General features: G+C 45.7%; 1 protein-coding gene across 1 annotated transcript in view; it reads left to right on the top strand.

Moving 5' to 3' along the window:
* The window catches only part of LOC126413158 (WAS/WASL-interacting protein family member 3-like), a 57,882-nt gene extending 34,483 nt beyond the window's left edge, over positions 1-23,399 (top strand). The window contains exons 4-7 of the mRNA XM_050083053.1: positions 3,090-3,260; positions 22,703-22,785; positions 22,882-23,006; positions 23,185-23,399. Of these exons, the coding sequence (XP_049939010.1) occupies positions 3,090-3,260; positions 22,703-22,785; positions 22,882-23,006; positions 23,185-23,399 (594 nt within the window). The remainder of the gene's footprint in view (positions 1-3,089; positions 3,261-22,702; positions 22,786-22,881; positions 23,007-23,184) is intronic.
* Positions 23,400-23,828: the final 429 nt, after the last annotated feature.

Genomic DNA, 23,828 nt, shown 5'->3' with positions numbered 1-23,828 from the left:
TACGTTAAATGTTTAACATAATAAGTCAAGTATTACACTTAAAAACTGTGTATATGTCTTAAGGCAGCACATTATCCAGGCTATATTCATCCAATACATGGGAATGACGGCACCTAGCTAATTCCAATAAACCACAGAATTTCAAACCTTTTTGAGACTTTCTCTCGCCTGTAGACCCTACAGAATCATAACAGAAAAAAGTTTCTCTCTTACTAGATCTTCGCTGTTCATGCAGTAAAACTTCAGCAGCAGGTAAGGCTTTTTAATTTTTTACTTCTTCACTACCATGTGCATTCGCAACACATTTTGCAGACAGTACCTCTACATGTAAAATATTAACTCATTTATGAATGGGGTCCGATTCCTTAAAGAGTCAGTGGTGGGTGACGATGATACACATACCGCTGCTTTAAGCGATTATTGGGGTGGTCTCATATCGAAGTACAAACAGAGCATAGGTTACATGATTCACAGACGACGTACACCGCTCATTTCCCTTACGTTAACTGACGACTGCAACGAAAGAAGGGTATCCTAGCCATAACGTTAATATAAAAAATGTCATATCATATAAACAGCAGACCCTGTATGGCGGGGCTATGTATTTTTAACAGCTGAATAAAGAAAGTTAGTTCAGTTAAGCTCATAGGACAAAAACCAGCTTGTCGAAGACCTCTGTAACTGAAAAAAGACATTTTGATACGTACCGTGAGCTCCAACTGAAAAGTATTTAATTGCTAGACTTATATTAGGGCATATCATCACTGGTATCAGGTACAGAGGACATAGAGGTAACATCACAAAATTTTTCATTCGTTACAGTTGAAATGTGAGGTTCTTCACACGGCATGTTTATCAGTGACATGTGTGTCAAGTATGAAATCTTTATGATATTTAAACTGACGTGGATCCAAAAACGTAGAACCGCGTGGATATTTAAAATGCATTTATAACCATGTCTATGTGATCACCATAGGGTCCATTAAATTAAAATCCAGCTCTGTCTCTCGATCACAGTTTTATTCCGCAGGATACAGACACTGTCTTTTCTGCACAAAGTAGAGTGGAAATCTGGCCCATTATAGAGTTGTGGCCCTGTTCAGTGAATTAACAGACGAGATCGTAATAGGGAATGAATGGGAGTCGATCATGTTTGAGCGAGAGAGAGAAAGAAAGAGAGAGCGAGAGAGAGAGTGAGAGAAAGAGAGAGAGAGAGAATAGATATGCTCTCTACAATTACACCTCTGTAGTTTTAGTACAGAAGGTGAATGACATAGTAAATGGTAGCATCACAATTAGTATTGAGAGCATTGGCAGAGAAAGAAACAAATATGAATGTATGAGAGACAAACTGGGTTCAATAATGGCTCTGAGCACTATGGGATTTTACATCTGTGGTCATCAGTCCCCTAGAACTTAGAACTACTTAAACCTAATTAAACTAAGGACACACACATCCATGCCCGTGACAGGATTCGAACCTGCGACCGTAGCGATCACGCGATTCCAGACTGAAGCGCATAGAACTGCACGGCCACAACGGCTGGCTGATGAACTGGGAGCCGAAGATATATCTTTGTTTGTTCGTTTTGCACATAATTAGATTCGCACATCGTTCAGTAATAGTTCATTGTACACTTTATATCCTTATAAATCATAAATTGCATTTTATAAATAATAAAAATTTGTCTTTAGCGTAATTTCTGCGCTTTTGTGTAATCAGATCAATTACTTGTGATGCAAGCATAGTTTACATGCGCAAACATAAATAAATCTATATAATTATTGTTGTTATTTTGTACTCAATAGAACATTCTCCGTTTTGAGCAGAGGTAAGTGTTTCCTGTTTCGCATTATTGATAGTGCGAAATTTGTTTGTGAATAACAGAAACATGTTTTATATAAGCTCGAAGAAGTATTGAAGCGATGCTTGATATGTTTCTATGATAATGAAGTCTTCTCCCGTTGTCAGCCGAGTCAAGGCGTCGTTCTGTGGAACATTTCAACAAGTTTCCTACCTGTCGTCTTCAGTCGAAGATGTCCTCTTCGCCTTAAGATGACAAGTAAAAAACTTGTTGAAATGTTGTCGCAGAAAGATGCCTTGACTCGGCTGATAACCCAAGAAGACTTGATCATGTAGCTTCGCCAAGAAAGTCTAAATTCCATGTTTCTGTTTTCATTTATTTTTACTTTATGTTTTTCCTGAGGAAACTGCGTCATCTAGCGCTACATATTAAATCTGTACCGTTTTTTTAAATATTTACTACACCATTTCCCTTTTTCACATTACAAATTAACAGTTTTGGAAAAAAATATGAAAGAAATTTTGACATTTCAATTTTGCCATATATGCTCTATTTTTAAATGAGAGACAGGAGGATAACCATGTAGAATAAAAATGTTCTGTAACATGACCCTTGATATTTCCTCACTTGCTGGGAGGTTGAGCGCTTCCGATTTCTACAGGGATTTAGTTAAGACACTGATCACTCATACGAAAAAAGCGATCGAAATAACATAACGCCCAGTAGGTATGCAACACACCTAACGTACAAGTAACGCTCTTGACTGACCGAGCTACTAGGAAATGACCCGTAGTTTACGCTAACTCATTCGGGAGGACGACGTTTCAATCCCGGGTCCGGCGTTCCTGATTTAGGTTTTCCGTGATTTCCCTAAATCGCTCCAGGCAAATGCCGGGATGGTTCCTTTGAAAGGGCACGGCCGACTTCCTTCCCCATCCTTCCCTAATCCGATGAGACCGATGACCTCGCTGTTTGGTCTCTTCCCCCAAACAACCCAACCCCTATGCTAACTTACGATGGTCTACGGTAGTTTTACAGCTGTAAGAGAGAACGTTGTGTTGGTGCTGGTTGTATGTTCAGCTGCGAGACGGCGTGAGGTGAGCGGACGCTGACGGTGGTGGTGGTGGTGCGCAGGCAGGTGGCCAGGGCTCTGCCGGCGCCAAGGAGGAAGCGCTGTGCGGCAGCGACGACAAGGCGGCGGGCGTGGCGTCGGCCGCGGCGGGGGCGGGCGCGGGGGCGGCGGCGGGGGCGGTGCCGGGCGCCGGCGCGCTGGGGGCGGCGCAGCAGCGGCCCGCCTCCGTGGGGCTGGTCAAGCACACAAAGCACTGCTCGGCCTTCAGCGTGCCGCAGCCGCAGCCGCAAGCCCAGCTGCAGAGGGCGTCGCCGCCCTGCCCCGCCAGGCACTCGCGGCGCGGGCCGCACTACCTGCTGCACAACCTGGCGCGCATCTACAAGGTGCGTGCCGCCCCGCTCACACTTGCTGCAGTAACGCACCAAACTAGGTCACAGACCACTGCCTGCTGTATTTACGCACGGTATCTTCCGAGAAATGTGGCTGAGTAGACGGATTTCATCTTCCTAGGTTTGCGAAGAGCGTTTGACACTGCACTACATCGTCCACTAAAAACCAAACTGACGACATGTGAAGTATCGTCACAGGTATGGGACTGGCTTCACAAATGGTTTATACACTACTGGCCATTAAAATTGCTACGTCAAGAAGAAATGCAGATGATAGACGGGTATTCATTGGACAAATGTATTATACCAGATCTGATATGTGATTACATTTTCACGCAATTTGGGTGCATACATCCTGAGAAATCAGTACACAGAACAACCACCTCTGGCCGTAATAACGGCCTTGATACGCCTGGGCGTTGAGTCAACCACAGCTTGGATGCCGTCTACAGGTACAGCTGCCCATGCAGCTTCAACACGATACCACAGTTCATCAAGAGTGGTGACTGGCTTATTGTGACGAGCCAGTTGCTCGGCCACCATTGACCAGACGTTTTCATTTGGTGAGAGATCTGGAGAATGTGCTGGCCAGGGCAGCAGTCTAACATTTTCGTGCATTACACTGCTGAAATGTAGGGTTTCGCAGGGATCGAATGAAGGGTACAGCCACGGGTCGTAACACATCTGAAATGTAACGTCCACTGTTCAAAGTGGCGTAAATGCGAACAAGAGGTGACAGAGTCGTGTAAACCAATGGCACCCCATCCCATCACGCCGGGTGATACGCCACTATGGCGACGAAGAATACACGCTTCCAATGTGCGTTCACCGTGATGTCGCCAAACACGGATGCGTCCATCATTATGCTGTAAACAGATCCTGAATTCATTCGAAAAAAATGACGTTTTGCCATTCGTGCACCCAGGTTCCTCGCTGAGTACACCATCGCAGGCGCAACTGTCTGTGATGCAGCGTCAAGGGTAACCGCAGCCGTGGTCTCCGTGCTGATAGTCCATGCTGCTGCAAACGTCGTCGAACTTTTCGTGCAGATGGTTGTTGTCGTGCAAACGTCCCCATCTGTTGACTCAGGGATCGAGACGTGGCTGCACGATCCGTTACAGCCATGCGGATAAGATGCCTGTCATCTCGACTGCTAGTGATACGAGGCCATTGGGATCCGGCACGGCGTTCCGTATTAGCATACTGAACCACCGATTCCATATTCTGCTAAGAGTAATTGGTTCTCGACCAACACTAGCAGCAATGTCGCGATACGATAAACCGCAATCGCGATAGGCTACAGTCCGACCTTTATCAATAAACCGCAATCGCGATAGGCTACAGTCCGATCTTTATCAAAGTCGGAAACGTGATGGTACGCATTTCTTCTCCTTACACGAGGCATCACAACCACGTTTCACCAGGCAACGGCGGTCAACTGCTGTTTGTGTATGAGAAATTGGTTGGAAACTTTCCTCATGTCAGCACGTTGTAGGTGTCGCCACCGGCGCCTACCTTGTGTGAATGCTCTGGAAAAGCTAATCATTAGCATATCACAGCATCTTCTTCCTGTCGGTTAAATTTCGCGTCTGTAGCACGTTATCTTCGTGGTGTAGCAATTTTAATGACCAGTAGTGTAGATTTCCGGATTTGCAGCCTAATCATCGCTTTCCTTACCCCATATTTGGCCAAATGCCCGTCTTCTATACAGCAACTACCATCGATTTTACCAAGAGAGTCTAAGGGGCTCCGTAAATCTTCTTCATCATCTTCTTCTTCTTTACAAGCATTACTTAGCTGCTGCGGTACTCATCTCAAGTACGGCCTTATGTTCTTCTTCTAGTGTATTCAACAGGGACATTTAATAATTACAGAGACACACTGATGTAGGAAAAATAAACTGTCCACTTTTACAAACTGAGACTTTGACTACACTGAAGCGCCATAGAACCTTGCATACGCATAGGTATTCAGATACGGATATACGTAAACAGGGAGAATATGGCGCCTCTATAAGACAACAAGTTTCTTTCTTTCTCGGGGCCTTTGTCCCGCTCCAACGCGGGGTCGGCTTTGTCATTACGGATTTGGCAATGTTAATTGCAGAGGGTGGCCAGATGCCCTTCCTGACGCCACCCCGAACCTCCCGGGACGGAAGTAGTGCACCCCAGTTGCCTGTGTCTAATGTAAGTCATGAAATACTGCGAACGTTTTCAAATGCCTGTGAGTCGTGTAACTGAGGCGGAACGTAGGGATCAGCCCGGTATTCACCTAGCGGAATGTGAGAAACCGCCTAAAAACCACATCCAGGCTGGCCGGCATACCGGCCCTCGTCGTTAATTCGCCGGGCGGATTCGATTCGGGGCCGGCGCGCCTACCCGAGTCCACGAAGCAGTGCGTTAGCGCTCTCGGCTACCATGGCGGGTTCTAAGACAACAAGTGTCTGGTACTGCTGCTACAAGATTTAAGTGAGTCTGAACGTGGTGCGATGGAACACAGCATCTCCGAGGTAGGGATGAAGTGGAGGTTTCCCCGTACGACCATTTCACGAGTGTACCGTGAGTATCAGGAATCCGGTAAAACATCAGATCTGTGGCTGGAAAAAGATCCTGCAAGAACGGGATCAACGACGACTGAGGAGAATCGTTCAACGTCACAGAATGCAACTGTTCCGCAAATTGCTGCAGATTTCAATTATGGGCCATCAACAAGTGTCAGCGTGCGAACCATTGAACGAAATATCATCAATATAGACTTTCGGAGTCGAAGGCCCACTCGTGCACCTTTGATGACTGCACGACACAAAGCTTTACGCCTCGCCTGTGCCCGTCAACACCGGCATTGGACTGTTGATGACTGGAAACATGTTGCCTGGTCGGACGTGTCTCGTATCAAATTGTATCGAGCGGATGAAGTTTACGGGTATGGAGAGAACCTCATGAATCCATGGATCCTGCAAGCCAGCAGGGGACTGTTCAAGCTGGTGGAGCGGTCTGTAATGGTGTGGAGCGTGTGCAGTTGGTGTGATATGGGACCACTGATACGTCTATATACGACTCTGACGGGTGACACGTACGTAAGCATCCTGTCTGATCACCTGCATCCTTTCATCGAAGTGTATTCCGACGTACTTGGGCAATTCCAGCAGGACAATTCGACGCCCCACACGTCCAGACTTGCTACAGAGTGGCTCCAGGAATACTGTTCTGAATTTAAACACTTCCTATGGCCAACAAACTGCCCAGACATTATCATTATTGAGCATATCTGGCATGCCTTGCAACGTGCTGTTTAGAAGAGGTCTCCACCACCTCGTGCTCGTACTGATTTATGGACAGTACTGTACGACTCATGGTGTCAGCTCCCTCCAGCGCTACTTCAGACATTAGTCAAGTCCATGTCACGTCGTGTTGCAGCACTTCTGCGTTTTCGGGGGGACCCTACACGATATTAGGCAGGGGTACCAGTTTCCTTGGTTCCACTGTAGTTCTCAACATAGTCCCCACCAACATTAATGCACTTGTCGCAACGATGAACAAGTTTTTTTATGTGATTCTTGAGTTTCTCCCGGCGTATTTGATAATCAAAGTATCCACGGGTATGCTGCCGGTCTATAGTGTCCAACGGGCACAATATTTCGGCGATCATACATGTCGCCATCATCAGGTGAACTGACGGACTGAGCTCCTGTGAACGTGCCGGCACGGAGATCCGTACGCTATGGCTGCTCAGAGGGAACTGGGTTCGGTCGCGGCGGCGGCCGAGTTAAATACCCTCCGCCCGCGGCGCGCTCCCTCCGCCGTCCGCGCCCCGCGCCACGGTCGCGCGGTGGAACAGATTGCGACGGCGTCTGAGATGACGTCGGTGTGTCCGCCGTGGTCGTCGCAACTATACGTTTGCTCGATTTACTCCTGATTAACCCAATCGCTGGTTCCCAATCCTTGCTAATATTATAGCCACAGTCACGGTTTATGAGGTCGTCATTGGTGCGAATTTCGATGGCCTCTCTAACAACGCTGTCCCAGTATCTCGACGTCTGTACCAGAATCCTCGTGCGGTCATACTCCATGGCGTGATTTTCCGACAAACAATGTTCAGCGACCGCCGACTTGCTCGGATACATCAGTCGAGTGTGCCTCTGGTGTTCACGGCATCGATCCTCGACGGTACGCATCGTCTGACCAATATACGACTTGCCACACTGACACGGAATCTGGTACACGTCGGCCTTCCTCAAACCGAGGTCATCTTTGGCGCTCCCCACCAGTGCACGAGTTTTATTTGGAGGACAAAACACAGTTCCGACCCGATGTTTCTTCAGAATGCGGGCGATTTTCCCCGAGAGTGCGCCTGTGTATGGAATAAATGCAGTGCCTACCTCCTCCCTCGTGACTTCATCCATCTCAACAGGTTGTGCTGCAGTGGTTGGGTGGAGAGCACGTTGAATCTGCCACTCAGAGTACCCATTTTTTCGAAATACAGTTCTCAGATGTTCCAATTCCTGGGGTAGACTCTCTGCGTCAGAGATAGTGCGCGCCCTATGTACTAGAGTTTTAAGTACCCCATTCCTCTGTGAAGGGTGGTGGCAGCTGTCTGCGTGCAAATACAGATCAGTGTGCGTAGTCTTCCGATACACCCCATGACCTAGGGTGCCGTCAGCCCTTCTCTTGACCAAGACGTCAAGGAAAGGTAATTTACCCTCCGTTTCAGTCTCCATAGTGAATTTGATGTTGGGGTGTATGGAGTTTAGATGTGTAAGGAAGTCAAGGAGTTTATCCATACCATGTGGCCAGATGACGAACGTGTCGTCCACGTAACGGAAAAAGCAAGTAGGTTTCCATACGGATGACGACAGGGCTTCCTCCTCGAAGTTCTCCATGTACACATTCGCTACCACCGGTGATAGTGGGATACCCATGGCGACTCCCTCCGTTTGTTCGTAGTATTCTCCATTAAAAAGAAAATACGTGGAAGTCAAGACATGCTTAAAAAGTTCAGTGGTCTTCTCGTCAAATTTCTGACTAATCAATTCTAGTGACTCTCGCAGGGGTACCCTCGTAAACAAGGAAACGACGTCAAAACTCACCATGATATCTGACTCATCCAACCTGAAGCTATCAAGGCGTTTAACAAAATCCACGGAATTACGGATGTGATGAGGGCATTTACCCACATAAGGACTTAATATTCCCATCAGGTATTTGGCCAACAAATATGTAGGTACCCTGATGTTGCTGACAATGGGGCGTAATGGTACCCCCTCTTTGTGAACCTTCGGGAGTCCATATAGTCTAGGCGGTACCGGACCTTGGGGTAACAATTTCTTAGCGTCACTCTCCGGTAAATCTGCGTCCTTGAGAAGCGCCCTCGTCTTGTTCTCCACCTTCTTTGTAGGGTCAACGCTGATCTTCCGGTAGGAATCGTCATTTAGCAGTCTCTGCATCTTATCAGTGTAGTCCTTATGGGAGACAACAACTGTAGCATTGCCTTTGTCAGCCGGTAAGACAACAATTTCAGAGCGCTCCCTCAGATCACGAATGGCCGCCCTCTCTTTACTGCTGATATTTGACTTCATCGGCTTGGATTTCGTCAACGCACGACAAGTTTCACGACGTATTTCCTCGGCTGATTCTGGCGGAAGTCGAGGTGCAATCTGTTCAACAGCACTAACAATTTCTGCGACCGGAGTGAACTTGGGAGTGGGAGCGGAGTTGAGACCTTTCTGCAAAACCGAGACCGCATCATCACTCAACACCATGCCACTCAAATTGATGACAGTCTTGCACGGAACCTGCAGGGATGGTTTGTCAAGGAGACGTGAGAACTTAGCTGTTTGACTTCCCGTAGCCTTATTATAGGCGGAATCAGCTGACACCCAGGTGACACCATCAATCCAATCCCAGGAACAAGAAGTGAACTTACTAGCCAGTTGCAAATGCAGTTTGAGTAATTCCTGTGAGATAAACTCAAGGCTCCGGCGGGTGAATTGCACTCTCTCATGTACCAATGCGAGGCTGGCTCGTTTCTTGATTCTCTTAGCTGCTGCAGAATCAATGTGATGCATAACCTTAGCAAAATTTGGAACAACATTCTCGGAACGACATCTCTTTTATACCTGTATACCTGATGCAGAGACGTCATGTCTTATTGTTTGAGCCATTTCCCACAATTTTTTGACTTTCTCGCTGTTGCCGAAGTTTTTATGCTGAATGCCGCCTTGAGTGGACCACACAAACGAAAATTCAAGTGAGCCCAGTTTGGACTGAAGGGACGATAAGGCAGTATCTTTGTATCTTCCAGCCCATTTCTGAATGTTTTCTTTGGTCAGCTGGGCAGTGGAGAGGGAGACTATTGGGTAGCGACATCAGCCTTTTTCTTTGAGATCCGCGACGTTTTCTGTCACTGTTGGCTTTATTTTCCTATATGTTGAACTACATTACGTCGGTATCCACGAATAATGTCGGCAGTGCGGATTTCAAACGGATCTGACGCTATATCCGACCGGCTAGGAAGTTGCTCATCAGTCACTGAGGTTCGATGGATTTTGAACTGTAGTACCAACTTATAGAAATTTCCCCAATTCATAATACTTTCACCATACTGGAAAATAATTCGACAAATGATTTTAGCAGGTTTTTCACCTTAGTAAATCAAATGTAGAAACTTCAGATGGACACAACAAGCTTAAATGCATTATTGAGATTATAGGTTGGTTGGTTGGTTTGTGGGATGAAAGGGACGAGACTGCTACGGTCATCGGTCCCATTGAGATTATAAAGGAAACAACTTTTGTTCGTCAGCTTTTCACCTCTCATCCCAGTGATGCCAACTTAATGTCATAAAAGTACAAACTGCTCCTACTAAGTGTTTCATCTCTACAAATATTTGCCTCTTCAATTATTCAATGATCCTCATGTAACTGGACGCCTTCCCGGAAGTTTTTCCAGCAGTAACACAGTATATCATTCAGGGACTCAGTAAATGTACTAGCAGTACTCAGTCGTACTTCGAAAACAAGACAGATTACCGGGATACAACATGAGCAGGAAATAGGCCCCATGAAAATTTGACTAATAGAATCCAGTACCGCTAAACTGGACTGCGAATGTTGTACAGAAATGGAAGTATACGTGACAGTCAAATGAAAACGAGACAGATGATAAAAGTAAGTAAACTATTATTTCGAAACTAATCTCCATAACTATTACTGTAATAAATTGAACTTACTGTGAGACAGTACAGTCGGTGCATTCACGGAAAAATTTTTGCTGTAGCGTACGGAAAATTTATTGTATCCACCCCGTACACTTTTTTGTCCGAAGCAAACCGACGGCCATGGATGTCTTTCTTCAGGTCACCAAAAATATGGAAATCGTATGGGGAGGGATCGGGAGTGCATGGAGGATGTGTAAGGGCTGCCCAGCGAAACTTCTGGAGAAGAGTCGAAACAACTTGGGAACACGTGGGGCCGCTCACATGCGTGCCCCAAGCAAGCATAATAGATCCCGCCAATGTTATCAATAGACCGAGAAGAATTAACAGATAGGTTCAGCAGCGCTACCAGACTGTTCGGAAACGTTCCTGCGGGAGAGGGCCGTCGTTGGGAAAAGCAGAAAGATTTTGTCAAAATGAGTGGAAGCTCTCATTAAATGGGAATTGATGCGAGAGAATGTCAATAACAAAGAGAAAGAACCCGATAGTTTCAGATTACAAAATTAGAAACCAAGCTCTGCAGAACGTCTCTTCGATTACATTATATTCCCTGGTTCAGTTCTTTATTCCTGGTATCTGCTAGTAATGCCTAACATACGTCTCTCCATTTCTCATTGAAAAACATTTCTTTTGTAAAAGTCTCCGCATTATTTTCACATTAAAATTCCATCTTTCATAACCATAATCAAAACTGGGAGTAAACACTGATTGCAACCTTTACTTTTTTAGACGCATCGCAAGCTTGTTTTTAAAATATTATGTAGGTTACCACAAACAGAACAGTGCATTAATGTCTTCTGTTCGTTTCTTACGCTGCCCACTCAATCGATGTCTTTAACAGCCTCAAAAATCTAAAATCGTCAGCTCGTTCCAGGCTGAATCTATAAACTGAACAAATTTGCTTACCAGTTTATCAGCTTCATATTATTTCAAACTGTTTTTAATGGCCTTTCAAGGATACTTACAATCTTTCGCACCTAAATTACTCCAAGCCTTGTTGTAGTTGATCTGCAGTGCGGGCATTGCTTCAGTGCCATCAACCAAACAGAGGTAGATCAGATATATTGCATTAACGCATACACCATATTCATTTTCCAGTTCAAGGATCTGGAAACGTTCACCACAGCCTCAAGAATAGGTTTCTTTTATGTAGAGCGCCACTGACTGGTTAGTCTTTAAATTCTAATTTTTTCGTTTTCCACATACGTCGAATCAATACATTCTCTCTCTAGGACTTTAGGATTTTTAGCACAATTTTTTTTTTTTGAAATAGAGTGAAATGCATTTTTTTCAATATGTACGAATCCCCGACAAAATGCTAATTAATACTCATTGCTCCATTGTAAAATTCCGGTCACAACTATGTCCATTGTGCTATATACACTTCTAAAGCCAGCTTGTTCCCCTGCCCCACTTGTATCCAATGATGTGCGATTTCTAATAATTTTAGTCAATGTCTTGTGCGTTCCAGAGAGAAGATTGATGATTCTGTAGTTTTTCATGCAAGTGTCTCCTCTCGTATGAACTAGAGAAGTTACAGCATTTTTCCAGACTTTGTCGTCCAGAACGAATGTTCTGTAGATAGTTTCCAAGTTCCTGTTCTATTAATTACTCCCCCTTTACACAGTTTTAAATATTTCTGCTGAAGTACCATCATATCTAGGTGACTTTCCTTTCATTGTGTGGCGGATGGCTTTATACACCCCATCGACCTGCACATCCGAAATGTCGTTGTTTTCAGCATCAACGATTTGTGTTTCTGGTTCACTTCTTGAACTACACAAAATTTAACGAAGTCCTTGCTGTTGTTAATTTTTGTGCCGTCCGTCGTTATAAGCTATTATCTGGTGCCTCCCGAGTACAAGTTTGTGTTACGTCTTCTTTATGCTATTATTGTTTTCGGTTATTTCTCATATCCAAGTGTCTACCTTCTCACATCTTCTACAAGCTGTTAGGGATGAACGTTTAAGATCTCACCGTACCCTTGTCGAGGAATGTCACACAACTGTTTCTACATTGGAGACTTTGGCTCGCAGAAGTGGGGTAAAATTTGAAATGAGACATGTAAAAAAAATTCTTGTTATTAATGTTGTATTGCGAAACCGTCGAATGGTGTTTACATGTCAATGGCATGTTGATGTATACGCCGTGTTCGGAGAATATTTACTATTTACACGATAACGACACGGAGTTGGGTTGTTTTGGGGGAAGAGACCAAACAGCGAGGTCATCGGTCTCATTGGATTAGCAAAGGACGGAGAAGGAAGTCGGCCGTGCCCTTTCAAAGGAACCATCCCGGCATTTGCCTGGAGCGATCTAGGGAAATCACGGAAAACCTAAATCAGGATGGCTGGCCGCGGGATTGAACCGTCGTCCTCCCGAATGCGAGTTCAGTGTGCTAACCACTGCGCCACCTCGCTCGGTTACGACAGAGAATTGTCAGAGCATGTGCTTCGATTAGTGCCGGTGTGATAAGGAATACCACTAAATCCATGATAAGAAGATTGCAGCACTGCATTGACACCAATGGTCATCACTTCGAACACCTTCTACAAATGGACGTCCATGCCACCTTTGTGACCTTAGTTGACCTTCATCATTGGATTCGTCTCGATTTACTGGACATGCAGACGGATGGGATGCGCTGATTCCTTTCTGGGGAGCGAATAAGTGGCTGATGATCTTACACGTTTAGTGCCCTTAAACCATTGATCAGCAGCAGCTAATCGTCGTTTCGTTTCGAAAGTCTAACAGCAGCAATATTTGCAGACTAAATTATGGCAATTGTTGTTCACAAATGCCGAAACATGTTTCTGCACCTTTGTGCCATCCTCAATGATACTTTTATTCAATTCTGTGAAACGTAAATTAAGTAATAACTTCTGATGAAATGGATATAGAAGCAGATTTAATTTATGTTTTGATTATTACCTTTTCTTAGAATGTTACATTCTGTAGGGCTTTCTTTACGTTATTATGAAGCACGCTATCTATAGATATATAGATAGTTATCCAGCGATCAAAGACCCTGCAGACCACGCGCTGCTTCCATAAACTGCCTCCATTACCCTATCTATAACGAAATGATATTATTGCAAATTTCATTGGCAACTTATTGTCACATAAACTATAAAACGTAATATTTCTCAATTATACTTGAATTATTTCACTAACTATACATGGGCATGTTTTTCAATGTGACCATCAAGTTATATACCGCCAGTTGCTTGAAGTATCGGCGCAGAAGTTATATTTTAACACTTGAAGCTTTGTAAGCTAATTCTAACATTTAGCGGTTGGCGATTCAACTTGGAGCTTACGAGGAACTGAATACATATTCAATCCCCATTTAATACACCCAAAAAAAACTGCTCCTTCTGCCTCTGAAATTCAAAATATTATCTGCGCAACGGAAAATCACCCCTACTCTTGCTATAGTACCTGAAATACACTGAAGAGCCAAAGAAACTGGTACACCTGCCTAATATCGTGTAGGGCCCCCTCGATCACGCAAAAGTGCCACAACACGATGTGGAATGGACTCGACTAATGCCTGATATAGTGCTGGAGGGAACTGACACCATGAACCCTGCAGGGCTGCCCATAAATCCATAAGAGTACGAGGGGGTAGAGATCTCTACTGAACAGCACGCCACAAGGCATCCCAGATATGCTGAATAATGTTCATGTCTGGGGAGTTTGGTGTCCAGCGGAAGTGTTTAACTCAGATTATTCCTGGAGCCACTCTGTAGCTATTCTGTGCGTGTGGGTTGTCGCATTGACCTACTGGAATTGCCCAACTCCATCAGAATTCACAATGGACATGAATGGATGCAGGTGATCTGACAGGATCCTTACGTACGTGTCCCCCGTCAAAGACGTATCATGGATCCTATATCACTCCAGCTGCACACGCCCCACACCATTACAGAGCCTCCACCAGCTTGAGCAGTTCCCTACTGACTTGTAGGGTCCATGGATTCAAGAGGTTGTCTCTATAACGGTACACGTCCATCCGCTCGATACAATCTGAAACGAGACTCGTCCGACCAGGCAACATGTTTCCAGTCATCAACAGTCCAATGTCTGTGTTGTGACGCACAGGCGAGATGTAAAGCTCAAAAGATTTCAGACATCGAGGGTAAACGAGTGGGACTTCAGCTCCGCAAGCCAATATCGATGATGTTTCGCAGAATGGTTCGCACGCTGACATTTGTTTGTGGCTTAGCACTGCTGCAATTTGCGGAAGGGTTGCGCTTCCGTCACGTTGAACGATTCTCTTCAGTCGTCGTTGGTCCTATTCTTGCAGGATATTTTTCCGGCCGCAGCGATGTCGGATTCCTGATATTGACGGTACACTTGTGAAATGGTCTTACGGGAAAATCCCCACTTCGCCGCTACCTCGGAGATACCGTGACCCACCGCTCGTGCGCCGGCTATAACACCACATTCAAAGTCACTTAAATCTTGCTAACCTGCCATTCTAGCAGCAGTAACCAGACGCTTGTCTTATACAAGGTGATTCACGAAGATATGCAAATACTTTAATATGTTATTCTGAAAGTAAGACTAAAGAAAAAAGTTCATTTAAATATAGGTCCGCAAATGTTTAGTTACGGAGTTACAGTTAGTAAAAAATTTCACCTGAAATTTAGCAACTTAGCTAATATGAAGCCATCGCAAAACTGTAGGAGGTTAAAGTAAAGCACGATTTCCATTTATTTTGTTGTTATTGATCTGATGAATCTAATGAAACATGTTCCAGATCTGTATTTGCAGTATTTTTCCAGAATACCCAGAGAAGCAAAGATTTTTATACGAGTAAATTTGTTTACTTACCATTAAGAATGTAGAAAGGTTTATGTCATAGTTGGCAACCGTTAGTGAGTTATTTCAGTCGTTTCCTAACCTAGAAACGAGTTAGTTTTCTGTATTGTTCAGTGAAGAGCAGTCAATACACGTAGGGCATTAGTTGCTCGCGTTATGAATGCAATAGACGAATTAAGAACAACTCTGTGAAACTGAACGAGCAACAGTGTACTTAAGTGAAACCACTTAGTAACTGTTGCAGTTTGTAAATTATTTATGATACAGGGATGCCAAACGAATTTACGACCGAGAAATACGCCGATATGGTATTTATTTATGACAAATGTGATGGTAATGCTAAGGCTGCAGTTAACGAATATCGCGTACATTATCCAACTTGGAGGATTCCGCGTGCACGATCAATTAGCAATTATTTCAAAGGTTACGGGAGACGGGTTCTCTACCTAGCATTCATAATCAGCACGAGTATTCGATACGTGAAGACGATGATGAGGATATTATGGATGCTGTTCAATGTAGTCCGGGTACTAGCACATGACGTATCCCTCAGCGATTATGCATTTCACAATCTAAGGTATGGCTTACACTGAAGTACAACAATCTGTATCATTACCACAAACAAAAAAGTGCATCATTTACATCCGGGAGATCCTGCCCTTCGCTTTGAGTTGTGCAACTGATTAAATACTAATCGGGAGTTTCACAAATACATTTTATTTTCTGATGAGGCACAGTTTACTCGAGATTGTATGAACAATTTGCATAACGAGCATGTATGGTCTAAAGCAAATCCACAGGCAACAATGCAACGCAATTTCCAGCAGCGATTTAACATAAATGTGTGGTGTGGTATAGGCAACGCACACTTTATTGGACAATTCATTTTCCCAGGACATCTAACTGGGTAGACGTACTTACAAATCCTTCAAGAAGAAATGCCCCGCTTGCTCGAAGATGTTCCATTTGCTACGCGATTGCAAATGTATTTTCAATACCACGGCGCGCCTCCACATTTCACCAACGCCGTTACTACACATTTAAATGAACATTTTCCACAGAAATGGATTGGTCGTGGTGCTACACGTCTGTGGCCTCCCAGATGAAAGACATAGTTTATGAAGACAAATACAATGCACGCAGGGCATTACTTGCTCGCATTATGAATGCAATAGACGAATTAAGAACAACCCTGTGAAACTAAAGCCGGCCGCGGTGGTCTAGCGGTTCTAGGCGCTCAGTCCGGAACCGCGAGACTGCTACGGTCGCAGGTTCGAATCCTGCCTCGAGCATGGATGTGTGTGATGTCCTTAGGTTAGTTAGGTTTAAGTAGTTCTCAGTTCTAGGGGACTGATGACCGCAGACGTTAAGTCCCATAGTGCTCAGAGACATTTGAACCATTTTTGTGAAACTAAACGAGCAACAAAATCTGTTCATACACGTGCAGCCACATGCATTTAACTCGGAGGAGACATTTTTGAACATTTATTGTGAATGTATTGTGAAACTGTATGTACAATGTACAACTTCCTTAACACTGAACTTTGTTTTTTTCCGGTTTAACATGAATTCACGTTTGCTATGGTATTAATAAAAGCAGATTATCTGACACATTCATACAGTTTCAGTTAAAGTTATTATCATCATGTTTCCAAAATTAAATTCTCTACAACTTCTGCTGAAAACTTTGTGCAGTTGTCTGGAATTTAAAAAACAAATTGGGCCAAGTAGTTGATAAATTAAACATTTTACGAAATTACTTCTTTGCTTCTCTGGATGTTCTGGAAAACTACTGCAGATACACGTCTGGGAAGTGTATCATTAGATTCACCAGATCAATAACATCAAAATAAATGGAAATCGTGCTTTAGCTTAACCTCGTACAGTTTTGAGATGGCTTCATACTAGCGAAGTTGTTAAATTTCAGGCAAAATCTTTTATGAGCCGTAACTCTGTAACTAAGCAATTGCGGACCCATGTTTATATGAACTTTTTTCTTTAGTTTTACTTGTAGAATAACATATTAAAAAATTTGCATATCATCGTGAATCACTTGTTGCAGCGCCGCATTCTGCCTGTTTACGTATCTCTGTATTTGAATACGCATACCTATACCATTTTCTTCGGCGCTTCAGTGTATAATCGTCTGCGGCTGTAATAAATCACGCTGCTGCGCCTTTCTATTGCACTTATTTGTATAAGGTGGTTTCCCAACAGTAAAATGGAAGTGTGGAATCTTAAGGTAATCTGAATGAAAAATTTACCTCAGTATCACTTTTATAAGCAGAAAGGGCTCCATTTACATCTTAGGTTTCAAGCGTATGCCTCGGTAGACAAAAAAATGGTTCAAATGGCTCTGAGCACTATGCGACTTAACTTCTGATGTCATCAGTCGCCTAGAACTTAGAACTAATTAAACCTAACTAACCTAAGGACATCACACACATCCATGCCCGAGGCAGGATTCGAACCTGCGACCGTAGCCGTTGCTCGGTTCCCGACTGTAGCGCCTAGAACCGCACGGCCACTCCGGCCGGCTCGGTAGACAAACCTGACGGTCATGACCACGTGGAGGCAAGCATGGAGTACAGTAACCACGGTAATATCACATCTGTCAAAACATTTCTGCATGAAATATATTTACATTCTCTAAGGAGTGGGGAGGAGACATTTAATTCCTTAGCACATAACGCTAAGTCCACAAAACATTACTGCCATTTGAACAGACCAAATCACGCCAGTGGATACTTAGAATGAAAAACTTCCCGCACAAAATAATTATCACGATAAGCTCTCGTATGAAATCGAGCTACAGGCCAAGGTCCACATGGATACCGTGAAGCGGCAATCAAACCAATAATTTTCTAATTATGAATTGAATATCAAATGAATGACTCGCTACATTATCACTGTGACCTGATCATATTACAAAATATTAGAGGTGGCGACATTTACAAAAGCGTCCATACTCTTTACGATATTCAACATGCAGAGGGCAACCATCACAGCGGCAGCAATTGGTCCACACCAAACAAAGTCCACGCAGCAAGTGTGTGACCAAATTCTACATGTCCCTCAAGATGGGCGAGACAACTCCAACGCCAGCTTTTACCAGTCTCAGCTCAGAGGAGCGGCCGTGCGGATTAAGGCGCCGTATCACGGATTGCGCTTCCCTTCCCGCCGGAGGTTCGAGTCCTCCCTCGGGCATGGGTGTGCGCGTGTGTTGTTCTTAGCATAAGTTAGGTTAAGTTAGTTTAAGTAGTGTGTAAATCTAGGGACCGATGACCTCAGCAGTTTAGTCCCTAGGTATTCATGCACATTTGATTTCAGGCGGTGAGAGCTGATGGTAGGGTTGACTGTGGGGCAGACCAATGTTGTGAACAAGATAATGGCTCCGTAATGACAAGGGGTGCTTTTACAAGGAATTGACTGGGTCCTCTTGTTATTTTCGACTATTTGGAGAGTTCGCCGTTAGTTTAAAGAACATTCTGGACAGTTCGAGAGAATGATTTGGCTAACCAGATCGCCCGATATCTATCTCATTGAACATTTCTGCCAGATAATGGAGAGGTCAGTTGGTGCAGAAAATCCTGCACTGGCAACAATTTTGGATTTATGGACGGCTATAGAGACAACATAGCTCAGTATTCCTGCAGGGGAATTCCAACGAGTGTTTGAGTCCATACGTCGAGTTACTGCTGCACTACGTCAGGTAAAAGGAGGTCTGACGCGATATGAGGAGGTGTTCTATGACTTTAGTCACCTCACTGTACATTTACAGTCGCCGGCGCCTATAGCTTTGAGTCTCTGTAGCGTCGTTGGATGACACTTGCGGGCATGATCTACTAACAAGGGGAACACTTCCCTCCACCCATCGCAACCTCCCCCACCCCCTTCAGATTTAGTGGTAAAATGGCCCATTGGATAGCCCGTCGAAAACACAGATCAAGCATGAAAAGTGGTAGAAGGATTGTGAACTGTAAAAATGAAACAAAATAGAAACAGTGAATAGCCCAAGTTGAAGATGAGCAACACTGAGCAAACTGCTAGAAGAACGGCGTCGTGGTTGCGTGGTCACGGTGTTGGACTGTAAAACTGGAGAACCATGTTCAAATCTTTGTTTCGTCCTATTTTTTTTCCACAATTTTATACACTTTCCGTCCGATCATTGACGTGTTCTGTTCTATTTCTGTAGTCTTGGCAATTTTGGTACTGTACCTTGGTTACAAAATGTGAGTCACGTCGTAAGAATATATTATTGCTGCAAGTAAATGGCCGGCCGGAGTGGCCGTGCGGTTCTAGGCGCTACAGTCTGGAATCGAGCGACCGCTACGGTCGCACGTTCGAATCCTGCCTCGGGCATGGATGTGTGTGATGTCCTTAGGTTAGTTAGGTTTAACTAGTTCTAAGTTCTAGGCGACTGATGACCTCAGAAGTTAAGTTGCATAGTGCTCAGAGCCATTTGAACAATTTTTTTGCAAGTAAATGTAATGAATACTGAGAGCAGGTGAGACGACGTGTAGACCTCTCACAGAAATGAAAACAACAAATAAACGGGTGTCAACTATGTTACAACAAAGGAATTCAACAATCAAAACTTGCAAAACGGAACGCGAGAGTCATAACATATGGCAATTATGTAGAACATATAGGAGGTACGTACGTGCGGATGCCCCTTGCTTACAACTCGCTGTTGCAAACGGACGTTACGTCAGACACAGACACAAATTTGAATACAGCGCACAGACACGTCAGTGACCGGACGGAAGATTCAGAATTTTGTGAGAAGAAGGAAATATACGCAGGGCCCCGAGGGAGATTTGAACCCGGATCTCTCCATTCGCAGTCCAACATTGTGACCACATAACCACATAATGGCCGTTGAACGACCCTCAATGTTGCACACCTTGGGCTTGGACCGTTCGCTCTTTCATTTTTGCTTCTTTTTTCATATTGAAACGTCCCCTTAGAAAAATTAATGAATTACTGTGCTGAAAAACCCCTTACGTTATTTGATTTTCAAACAGCTGAGCAGAACTGAACGTACTCAGACATTTCGCTCTTTACTTATTCTGATCAACACTAAACTGACACACAATACTTTCAGCGCAACGCAGTCTAACTTTCAATAATCTCTACAAAAGAATGGCCCTGACTAACAATAACCTATACCTTTCATGAATCACTTATCTCACAAAAAACTTCGTTACTCGAACTACTGCAATATAGCGAGCGCCAATACTGTCAGCTAAATAAAAGATTCAAACTACTGAAGGCACTAAGTACTGATAGGTATAGCCAGCAAATGAAACATTATGATAGAGAACAAACAATGTATTTACCTTAATAGTGTTCAAAAGTCATATATATGTATGAAATCCAGCCTTACAAATTTACTGTCTCTGACGGACACACGTCCAGATCATCCGCTCTCAAAACTCTGCCATCTCTCTCCCCACATCCACCACTGCTGGCGGCTCACCAACTGCGCAACGCTACGCGCTATTTACATCCAACTGCTCAACACTACAATAGCGAATATTACAACAATGGTAACCAGCCATAGACTGCACACAGCGCAGCCAATGATTTTCATAGAGAGCGCTATGTGACGTTACCAACATAAAAACCTAAACAGCTTACTTACAATATTTCAGTAAAATTTATTCCTGTTCTCTTGTTTGAGCTGTCTTCTGGTTTTGTCAGACAATCAACTGGGTCATCTTACCTCGAAATCTGAGAGAGAGCGCGATGTGGAGTTTCCCTTCTAAGTCTGCTGTACAATCTCCAGAAGTGTGCAACATGAATTGTTAAATAGCCTGTAGGTGACATACATTCCTGGAAATGGAAAAAAGAACACATTGACACCGGTGTGTCAGACCCACCATACTTGCTCCGGACACTGCGAGAGGGCTGTACAAGCAATGATCACACGCACGGCACAGCGGACACACCAGGAACCGCGGTGTTGGCCGTCGAATGGCGCTAGCTGCGCAGCATTTGTGCACCGCCGCCGTCAGTGTCAGCCAGTTTGCCGTGGCATACGGAGCTCCATCGCAGTCTTTAACACTGGTAGCATGCCGCGACAGCGTGGACGTGAACCGTATGTGCAGTTGACGGACTTTGAGCGAGGGCGTATAGTGGGCATGCGGGAGGCCGGGTGGACGTACCGCCGAATTGCTCAACACGTGGGGCGTGAGGTCTCCACAGTACATCGATGTTGTCGCCAGTGGTCGGCGGAAGGTGCACGTGCCCGTCGACCTGGGACCGGACCGCAGCGACGCACGGATGCACGCCAAGACCGTAGGATCCTACGCAGTGCCGTAGGGGACCGCACCGCCACTTCCCAGCAAATTAGGGACACTGTTGCTCCTGGGGTATCGGCGAGGACCATTCGCAACAGTCTCCAGGAAGCTGGGCTACGGTCCCGCACACCGTTAGGCCGTCTTCCGCTCACGCCCCAACATCGTGCAGCCCGCCTCCAGTGGTGTCGCGACAGGCGTGAATGGAGGGACGAATGGAGACGTGTCGTCTTCAGCGATGAGAGTCGCTTCTGCCTTGGTGCCAATGATGGTCGTATGCGTGTTTGGCGCCGTGCAGGTGAGCGCCACAATCAGGACTGCATACGACCGAGGCACACAGGGCCAACACCCGGCATCATGGTGTGGGGAGCGATCTCCTACACTGGCCGTACACCACTGGTGATCGTCGAGGGGACACTGAATAGTGCACGGTACATCCAAACCGTCATCGAACCCATCGTTCTACCATTCCTAGACCGGCAAGGGAACTTGCTGTTCCAACAGGACAATGCACGTCCGCATGTATCCCGTGCCACCCAACGTGCTCTAGAAGGTGTAAGTCAACTACCCTGGCCAGCAAGATCTCCGGATCTGTGCCCCATTGAGCATGTTTGGGACTGGATGAAGCGTCGTCTCACGCGGTCTGCACGTCCAGCACGAACGCTGGTCCAACTGAGGCGCCAGGTGGAAATGGCATGGCAAGCCGTTCCACAGGACTACATCCAGCATCTCTACGATCGTCTCCATGGGAGAATAGCAGCCTGCATTGCTGCGAAAGGTGGATATACACTGTACTAGTGCCGACATTGTGCATGCTCTGTTGCCTGTGTCTATGTGCCTGTGGTTCTGTCAGTGTGATCATGTGATGTATCTGACCCCAGGAATGTGTAAATAAAGTTTCCCCTTCCTGGGACAATGAATTCACGGTGTTCTTATTTCAATTTCCAGGAGTGTATGTGAATGCGGGCGAAGACGCGAACAAAACGCTTGTCTCCAATACAGTGTTAAATAACGTCTGTAGTTGTTGGGTAATTTTAATAAAAATACACTGTAATGTCTGAAAGCGTGATTTAGAGAGGACCCGCACTGTTGCAGGACGTGCGCGGCCAGGCAGCGGCGTGCTCGTCGCCGATGCGGGAGGCCGCTTCCCCGCTGTCGTCTTCGACGTCGGCGTCGGCGTCAGCCTCCGCGTGCACCGCCTCCGGCGCGGTGGTGGGCTGTGACGGCGGTGGCGGCGACACCGGCAGCACCGGCGGCGACTCGGAGGAGTCCAGCTCCGGGGGCGGCAGCGGGGGCGGCAAGGCCTCCTGCAAGGACCTGCGCGCGCTCATCGGGCTCGAGCTGGTGGTCGACTACGTCAAGCACGAGCACGGCGGGCGGCGCCGCGGGGGCGACGACGGCCCCGCCCCCGCACCGACCGGGTCCGCAGGCGGCGGGTCGCGCACCTCCTCCCCCGCGGCCACCGCCGCCGCCCCCGCCGACGGTAGCGCCGCTGTCGCCGCCACCGCCACCCCCAAACTGGAGCCGCAGCAGACGGACTCCCTGTGAGCGTCGGCCGGCGTCGGTGACGCCTTCAGACCGTGGCTGCTCTAGCTGGCCGGCCGGCCTCTGCGGTGAACATTCACTGCCCGCCGGCGCCTTGGAACCACAGCCGTCCGTGACGCGGATGTTTCGTCGCCTCCTGCCGGGAAGCTCTCGTTCCATGTGGCTACCACATGGACTCATTTTCCTCGAGTCTCGCGCAGTAAATGCTTTCTTCGTCAATTTTATCACAGATCACAAGCGTGCATAAAGTTGCCTTCCGAGTGAAACCCGATCTGAAACACTAGTGAAATGTTCGGAAAATTGTCGTATTCCAAACATACCTGTTACAGAGTATCGCCTCTTTTCACTGTCGTCAAGGCGTGCTATCGATAAAAAAAATGTTGTACTTCTCCTGTGTAGCTCGATAGCTGATGACTGTTTGACACTTTCGAATAGAACAGACAAGTTAAGACGCTTTACCAGACCAGGAATCGAACGTGGCATCTGCTGCAGAAGAGTCTCTCAGGAGCTTACATGAACATATGGGACGTGGGGATCTGTTCGTAGTGTAGCCACGTAACTGACTTCGACGTGAAGAAGTCGTGTTCGATATGCCGTATTGACAAGAATTTTCCTTGATTAGAACAAAACCAGCTAACCAATGTAGGCACAGAGCTACTATTATACGTTCGTAAGC

This window comes from Schistocerca serialis, chromosome 7 (assembly GCF_023864345.2).
Source record: "Schistocerca serialis cubense isolate TAMUIC-IGC-003099 chromosome 7, iqSchSeri2.2, whole genome shotgun sequence".
Classification (NCBI taxonomy): domain Eukaryota; kingdom Metazoa; phylum Arthropoda; class Insecta; order Orthoptera; family Acrididae; genus Schistocerca; species Schistocerca serialis.
Note: the sequence above shows the minus strand (reverse complement) of the source record. Positions and strands in the feature narration are given on the sequence as shown.